Source organism: Mobula hypostoma, chromosome 4 (genome assembly GCF_963921235.1).
Source record: "Mobula hypostoma chromosome 4, sMobHyp1.1, whole genome shotgun sequence".
In the NCBI taxonomy this organism is placed as follows: domain Eukaryota; kingdom Metazoa; phylum Chordata; class Chondrichthyes; order Myliobatiformes; family Myliobatidae; genus Mobula; species Mobula hypostoma.
In genome coordinates, this window is record NC_086100.1 from 199,711,936 (window position 1) to 199,720,924 (window position 8,989).

The 8,989-nt window shown below is 45.5% G+C and overlaps 1 protein-coding gene across 1 annotated transcript; it reads right to left on the reverse strand.

Moving 5' to 3' along the window:
• Positions 1–423: 423 nt before the first annotated feature.
• LOC134345028 (up-regulator of cell proliferation-like) lies at positions 424–5,447 on the reverse strand. The gene is given in 2 exon segments (XM_063045161.1): positions 424–4,675; positions 4,677–5,447. Coding segments are annotated over 2 exon segments (4,791 nt in total). The 3' UTR covers positions 424–655.
• Positions 5,448–8,989: the final 3,542 nt, after the last annotated feature.

An 8,989-nucleotide genomic window follows, 5' to 3' on the forward strand; every position in this document is an offset into this window, starting at 1 on the left:
CCCTATCCCTCAATCCTGCCTTACCCCATCCCTCAATCCTGCCTTACCCCATCCCTCAGTCCTGCCTTACCCATCACGCAATCTCTCCTCAGCCCATCCCTCAATCACACCTCACCCTATCCCTCAATCCTACTCTACCTTCTGAAATGGTTTTTAAATCACTTCCCTTCTCACTCTGTCCCTCAATCCCTCCTCATGCTATCCCTGAATCCCACCTCACTCTACTCCTCACCCTCTCCCTTAATTTCCCCACCCTATCCTTCAATCCATCCTCACAATATCTCTCTTCCCCTCGTCAACCTATACAGTATGTCAGTCCCTCTTTGGAGTTCCCCTGATCCCATCACTCAAAGCACCTCAATTCCAACACTAGATCCTCATTTCCCACCCTCCACCCTCACATTTAGTCTCTACCCTCTTGATACCTGTTACCTTTCTCCAGAAATACTTCTCATTGATCCCTGATCTGATTCATCAATTATTCCCTGATTTGATAAACTATCAATCAAAAACATTCCTTCTGCTCTGCTGATCCTTTTGATGATTTGTGATTGGATTTGGATTTGAACGCTCTGTGATTTACTCTGCCCAATCCTTCCGAGACAGACAGTTTCCTTCATCTGTCTCTCACTGAGTAACGATATTTAAAGCGACATTACCAAGACTGAATGGTTGTATTATACGTCTTGTTCATTTCTTCCCTCACCACATCCCAGCCAATGTTCCAGCTTCCATCGATCTTTGCAGGCTTTGCTCCATATTCATCAGCAAACTGCTGATTGAAAGTGCAGAAAACCTTCTTCCAATATGATGCTGCCTGTGCGGAAATTTCCCGTTGGAAAATCCAGGATTTGTAGTAATCATTGACTGTTTGATAGTCCTTGTAGGGATGCCATTCCCAATTTGTGTCTTTATTTTTGAATTGTTTATCACCTGCGACTAAAGCTGTGCAGATATCCATTACAAGACATTCACTGTCTGTCCATCGATATCCGTTGAGCCCTTGAGGTCTGTGCTGTTTACAGGAGTGTTGTGAGTGTACCGGGGTCTCTGAGTCACAGAAAACCCCACAGAGAGGACATTTCTTTGTACAATTGAATAACCCTTTGAACAACTCCTCCCTGGGTTTAATGGATAATTCTTCAATCTTTGCTTCGACATCCCAGCCTTTTACCTCACGGAGGAGATCCTGCTCCACCTCTTCAATACATGGCAGAATGGCTTCTGCACATTTCTTGCCATCACTATCACCATGAAACAGAACGAGTTTCATCTCATCTTTGGGCATCGAGATTCTTGTGTTTAACTCATCAACAAACGTGTTTAGGAAGTTCTGAGCATTTCCAGCAAAGTTCTGATTCACTGCATCCTGAACAATGTCCTTAGCTTGCCCAGTGATCTCGGTGAGGATTTCTTTAACCAGATGGGTAAATGTGCTCTCTCCATCATGTTCTGTCTTGCAGTGTCTAATAACTTGCTGATGGAGCCAGTCTTTGGAGAAATTCTCAAAGTCGGTAATGTACTGGAGATATTTATCAAATTGATGTGTTTGTTTCAGGTGGACCAGGAGGGCCACAGTGAAGTTGTTGCGGAGACTGTACTTTCGTTCAGGGTCATGGTTTTTCATATCGTCCACGATTTTCACACTGAGACTCTTGAGGGTGGCGTCTTGGAGAGCTGGCAAGAAACAATATTGTGCAAATCGATCTGCTTGTCTCTGGTTCTCATCCTGCTCTGTGTAAATAGCTTTGAAAAGATCAAAGTATTGACTTCTCATGTTTTCCAGTTTTCTCCGTGGGTCGTGTTTGTGAATGAACCTCTTGTGCATCTCCTGGAATTTTGGTGCAGCATAACCACACAGGTGAAGTTTAAACTCAGCCTTGAAAACCTCAGTCATTGAAATGTATTGATGTGAAATATTGTCAACTTTTTTCTCTATGATTTTAAAAAGTTCAATGGAATATTTTTTGTCATAATCCATGTCCTTGTTTGTGATGGCAGTGATCCAATGTCTGCATTCATCCTCGATGGGCTTTGTAATCATTGCTGCTTGATCGAGATCTGATTTCAATCCGAATGGAATGAATTTACCTGCACCCCATCTCCAATATGACACGTTGATGTGTTTCTCTTCAATCTGAAAGTACTGGGTCCCCAGTTTACAGAGATTTTCACGTTTCAGTCTTTCATTAATGACTCTCCCTTGAGATTTTGTTTCCTCTCTGAGAAGATCTTCAATCTCCTGTTTGATGTGTCTTTCTCTACAGGGCTGATACTCCAGCTGAGAGAGTGTACTTTTCCACATTCCTCCAAATTCAGTTTGCAATTCCTGTTCACCCAACACCCGATTTGCTGCTTTACACTTCGGTAAAAGCTCCTTGACCTGTTCTCCAATCTTCTGAAAGTTATTACAAATATCATCCACTCCCTGCAGTCCCACCCGTCTATTCACGGCATCTCTACATCTCTGCATTGAATCGTGCTGAAGTCGGCTGCATAAACTGGAGATGCTGAGCTTAAATTCCTCTCTGTAATTCTCCATCAGATGCACGTTATCAGCCCCACTTTCATACAGAGCTTGTAGTTTATCCAGAGTGTCACCCCCCCTTTTGTTCATCTCTGTCCTGATCTCCCTCTCCAGATTATGGAGCAGTTCGGTGAGATCTCCTCTGGCATTGCTGATTCTGTTTTCAGCCTCATTTCCCCAGGAGTGACTGAATTTGTGGAGTTCCCACTCCCAGTCCTTGTACTTCATGGAGAGGTGGTTGTAAGCCTCTGCGACCAGACTGTTCTGGAAGCTGAAAATGAAATTTTCATGTTTCACCTGCTCCCAAAGCCCAGCCATCCATTTGATAAAGTCCGGGATAGTGAAAGCTCTTTGGCTTTTGCTCTGTTGGAGTAGACACTGAATTAGGTTGTTCTTCAGTTGGGAGACGTGTTCACTGTAGCCGGTGTTGACTGCAGCCATTGGGGGTGTACCATGCCACAGACCAGGGATGTACCAGTTGTCCTTGTCAGCATCATAGTCCATCACATCACGGAACGTTACTCGGTCCACCTTCTCCAGCTTTGCTGCAGCCGCTGTCATCTTATCCAGCTGTTCCAGGAGTTTCTGACGGCCTCTCAGATTCTGATCGTGCGCACTCACATCGCCGACGTTCTGGTGCACAAATATGCACTTTGGCCCTTTTCCTGTCTCCTTCATGCGGATTAAGGAATGAACAACAATCTGTAAAATATCCTTCATCTCTGACAGATTTTCCATCCCGATGTTTACCAATGTTAAGTTGCTTAATCCAACCACGAACGTTGCCAGCTCATTGTCGTGCTCGTAGCTGTCTGTCAGTGTTGCGAGTTCTGGGGCTTTCAGCCCCTCTGTGTCAATGACCAGGATGAACTCACAGCCCAGCTCCTCGACCAGGCTCCCTGTGACTTTGATCAACTGCATGTAGGCCCCTCGAGTACATCGGCCGCTGCTCACAGCGAACCGCAAACAGAACATTGTGTTGAGGAGTGTGGACTTGCCCGTGCTCTGAACTCCAATCACCGTCAGCACAAACACTTGGCAAGCTCTTCCCACTTTGTTGGCCACTTCTGTGAGTACGGAAGTGATCCATGGAACGGGAACGTTGGAAACATCTCCATCGATGAGTTCCAATGGGAACCCTTCGAGCAACAGTTCAGCAGCAACACCTGGGAACTGCGACACCTTTGGGTGGATCTGTGTCCTTCGGGTGACGTTGTGTCGTGTCACTGAAAGTTCATAAACCTGGCCAAGTTCCCTCATGAAATGCTCGAGTCCCAGGGAACTATCAGACATCTTCTGATCCAACTCCTTCAATTCCTTCACCTTCTGCTTTGAGTCTTTGTACAGTTCTTTATATTTTCTACACAATCCTGCCATAATTTCCCATGATTTACTGTCCAGCTCCAGCTTCAGCCACCGTAGGGAAATGGCTCTGTCAACCCCACCATGACGGGTGAGGTGTTCAATGAACAGCCACATCTCTTCCGACAGACTCTGTCTGAGCTGAGCTTCCCGGATTCTGTTCTTCTCCCGGTCCAGTTCCTGGTTATACACTTCTGTGGTTCTGTCCCCACGGAGTTTCATCCGAGATTTCTCTTTTTCAACTTTAGACAACCCTTGCCAGGGCTCTCCATGAAAGGGCAACACTCTCCTTTTATACCCAGTAATGCCTCCTGAGTCAAGTCTGTCCAGTATTTTGGTCAGTTCCTTGGCTCGTTGTATTTCAGGTTGACATTCATCGACCTCAATCCCACTTTTCATCGCAATGTCAGCCATTTGCTCCAGGCTCAGCAAGGTCTGGTCCCTGTCCCTCATTAGAATTACTTGTTTGATCTGAGAACGGAGCTTTTCCACAAGTTTAGCTTCATTTACATTTGCCCGAACAATCCATTGTTAATGTTCTAACTTTAGATCTTTGAACAGTTTCTTTACCTGATCACGAGTTTTGTGTTTCTGATTGATGTGGGTGTTGACTATGAGAAAGCATTTTGCTGGTGACTGTGTGAGAGAGGTGAGGAATTCTCTTTCCTTCTCACCGAGAACGTCAATGAAAATAAAGAGAGCAGCAGATACTTTTGCCAGAAACCGAGCGTTTCTCTGGAAGATTTCAGCATCACCTCGGAGGTTAATGAATGCAACAGCCTCTGGGGAAAATATCCATGTTACTCTTCCCAGAAGGGAGATACCAGCTGATCTCAGCCATTCCATCGGATATCCTGCGGGGCACATTCCCACATTCCATCTCGGAGTGCAGGAAGATGTTCTGCTGCAGCTGTGCCTGACTCAGGGTGAGATTGAGGATTCGGGATTTGGACACTGTGCACCTTCCCAGTCTGAGGAAGGACACCATTGGCATGGCTGCTGTCACGATGGGCACCTCCACAATGGGGCTGCTGTCTGTAGGAGAATGTGGGCACCATGTTTTAACAATGGGCCTCATGGCCCAGAGGAGAAGGGTGGCACCAGACCCTTCTGTGGGTCCCCTCACCTTGTCCACGGGGTGACTGTGTGTGTCTGGCATCAGAAAGGGTAATGCAAACTGGCACAGAGACATCTTCAGCATCAGTTCCTGCTGGAGAAAGTGGTCAGCACAGAGGAAAATGGCAGCAATGATATCCAGAGGATTGATTCCACGATCCCCTGGTGCTGTAACTTCAAAGAAATCACCAAAGTCTTCATGGTTATTGCTTTTACCTTTGGAGGACAGATCAGGTGGCCATTCAGGATTCCTCACCAGTGAATTGGCTGAGAGGATCCTTTGGAGAAATCACCAGGGAAGGTCTTCTTCACGAGTTGGATTGCTGTCCTCCAGTTTATCCTGGGACACCTCCTGCACAGTCTGAAGAGACAGTTTGTGAGGATAAAGGTTCTGTAATCCCAAATCCTTTACAATTCGTGGGAGTCTGAGATTTTCAGGCATCTTGTTCTTTTTCTTATTTTTCTTTGAAGGATTTATCGTTTTGACTCGATTACTGTCCAGGATATTTGCTGTGCCTGATGTCCTATTGAAACACACAGTTCCTGTTCCAGGATCACAGGACTGAATGGTTCCGTGCCTCTGGCTGGTGATCCTCTGTCAGGTCTCGTTGTCCTGGCACCATGTGTACTGAGTACAGTCAGTAGGTGATAACCATGGCAACCTGGAATTGGTCACAGAATTCTAGCCGGTCTTGGTGACACCACACCAGGAGGACTGGGTACAAACTTGTTGTCCTTTGTAAATGAACGATGCACTTTCTCTTGAGGGAGTGTAATGAAGATTCTGCAGATTTCTTTCCCTGGGTTGGCTTGAGAGAATCGTTGAAATACTCAGCATGTCAGGCAGCATCTGTGGAGAGAGAAACAGGGTTAGTGTATATCAGGTCTATGTGTTGGTGAGTCTGTCATATCAGGAGAAGTTGATTTGACCATCCCTCTGTTCACTGGGGGTTAGAAGGCTGAGTTGTGATCTCACTTAAATGAGTACAGAGTTTAACATTGCTAGATACAAGGAGGATGTTCCCACTGGCTAATGAATCTAGGACCAGGGCACAGGCCGACTGTAAGGGGTGGGCTGTTCGTGACCATGATGGGGTAAACGTCCAAGTCTCCACACAAATAGAACATCGAACCAGAACATTACAGCAAAGTGCAGGCCCTTCAGGACCCAATGTTGTACCAACCTTTTATCCTGTCTGAGATCAACCTAACCATCCCCGCCAGCCCAGCTGTATCAAAGAGGTATACTTGTTACTGAGGGACTGCTGACTCACCTTATTTCTCCTGGTGGTCACCCATCTACAGTCTGAACCTGCACGCTGGATGTGACCACCTCACCAACACTTTCATCCTAATGTTATCTATCCTTTCATTTTTCAAATGTTCCTCTTTCTGAACATCAACGTGTTCCAGCATCTAAGCCTGATTTACACTGTCCTCACAAATACCAAGGTCCCTCTCACTGGTGAACACTGAAACATAGTGTTCATTGAGGACTTCACTAACTCCTCTGTCTCCAGGCACATGTTTCCTCTTCTATCCCTGACCGGTCTAATTGCTACGTAGTTGTGCACAGACACAACAAATTGGTGACGAGCATGAACCTGAATGTTAGAAAATATCAGCAACTGCACCGACAGTTACGATGCGATTACGGGATGAGACAGCAAGAGAAAAGAATTAAACAGTACGGGGCGGTCACAGTCCCTAACAAAGGCATAAGAAACAGGTCATTGTACACAGGGAAAGATCTGCTGAACTTAAAGAAAATTAACATGGCAATGGCTTCAGTCGGGGAAGTTGATGAATTTGGTAGCGCCGAAGAAGGATGGGAGTTTCATATTGAGAGGATTAAACTGTATTGTAACACTAACAACATGGAGAAACAAAAGAAATGTCAGGGGTAAGTTTTTTACGCAGAGAGTTGTGAGTGCGTGGAATGGGCTGCTGACAACGGTGGTGGAGGCGGATATGATAGGGTCTTTTAAGAGACTCTTGGATAGCTACATGGAGGTTAGAAAAATAGAGGGCTATGGGTAACCCAAGGTAAATTCTCAGATAAGGACATGTTCAGCACAGCTTTGTAGGCTTTCGATGTTTCTATGATTCTATTAGGCAAGGGTTAAATTGGGGGATGCTGCCTGGCATGGCTCAAGGTGCCAGAGGGACCTATTCTGTGCTGTATCTCAGTGAATTTACTGTGAATGCCCACAAAAAAACAAATCTCAGGGTTGTATGTGATTATGTATCTGTACTCTCATAAAAAATTCACTTTGAACTTTAACTTTGGCTGAAAAATGCAAATATCAGTCCACTCTTTAAAAAGGAGGGAGGCAGAAGAAAGAATATAAAAGGATATTAAAGGCCAGTTAGTCTGAATTCATTGGTTGGAAAGATGTTGGAGTCTATTTTTAAGGATAAGTTTTTGGAATATTTGGAAGCACATGAGTTCAAAGTCAGCAAGGTTTCTTCAAGGGAAAATCTTACCTGACAAATCTTGGGGAATTCTGAGGAAATAACAAGCAGGATAGACAAAGGGGAATCAGTTGATGTTGTGTATTCGGATTTTCAGAAGGCCTTTGAGAAGGCGACACATATGAGGCTGCTTAACAAGCTATGAGCCCATGATGTCACGGGAAAGATACTAGGATAGAGGGGAAGCCTTTTAGGACCGAGATTAGGAAAAACTTCTTCACACAGAGAGTGGTGAATCTGTGGAATTCTCTGCCACAGCAAACTGTTGAGGCCAGTTCATTGGCTATGTTTAAGAGGGAGTTAGATATGGCCCTTGTGGCTACAGGGGTCAGGGGGTATGGAGGGAAGGCTGGGTTCTGAGTTGGATGATCAGCCATGATCATAATGAATGGCGGTGCAGGCTCAAAGGGTCGAATGGCCTACTCCTGCACCTATTTTCTATGTTTCTATGTTTCTATGAGGCTGCTTAACAAGCTATGAGCCCATGATGTCACGGGAAAGATACTAGCATGGATAAAGCAGTGGCTGATTGGCTGGAGGCAAAGAGTGGGAATAAATAGAATTTTTTGAGGATGTAACTAGTAGAGTGGATAGGGGAGAACCAGTGGATGTGGTATATTTGGATTTTCAAAAGGCTTTTGACAAGGTCCCACACAGGAGATTAGTGTGCAAACTTAAAGCACACGGTATTGGGGGTAAGGTATTGGTGTGGGTGGAGAATTGGTTAGCAGACAGGAAGCAAAGAGTGGGAATAAACGGGACCTTTTCAGAATGGCAGGCGGTGACTAGTGGGGTACCGCAAGGCTCAGTGCTGGGACCCCAGTTGTTTACAATATATATTAATGACTTGGATGAGGGAATTAAATGCGGCATCTCTAAGTTTGCGGATGACACGAAGCTGGGTGGCAGTGTTAGCAGTGAGGAGGATGCTAAGAGGATGCAGGGTGACTTGGATAGGTTGGGTGAGTGGGCAAACTCATGGCAGATGCAATTTAATGTGGATAAATGTGAAGTTATCCACTTTGGTGGCAAAAATAGGAAAACAGATTATTATCTGAATGGTGGCCGATTAGGAAAAGGGGAGGTGCAACGAGACCTGGGTGTCATTATACACCAGTCATTGAAAGTGGGCATGCAGGTACAGCAGGCGGTGAAAAAGGCGAATGGTATGCTGGCATTTATAGCGAGAGGATTCGAGTACAGGAGCAGGGAGGTACTACTGCAGTTGTACAAGGCCTTGGTGAGACCACACCTGGAGTATTGTGTGCAGTTTTGGTCCCCTAATCTGAGGAAAGACATCTTTGCCATAAAGGGAGTACAAAGAAGGTTCAGCAGATTGATTCCTGGGATGGCAGGTCTTTCATATGAAGAAAGACTGGATGAACTGGGCTTGTACTCGTTGGAATTTAGAAGATTGAGGGGGGATCTGATTGAAACGTATAAGATCCTAAAGGGATTGGACAGGCTAGATGCGGGAAGATTGTTCCCGATGTTGGGGAGGTCCAGAAC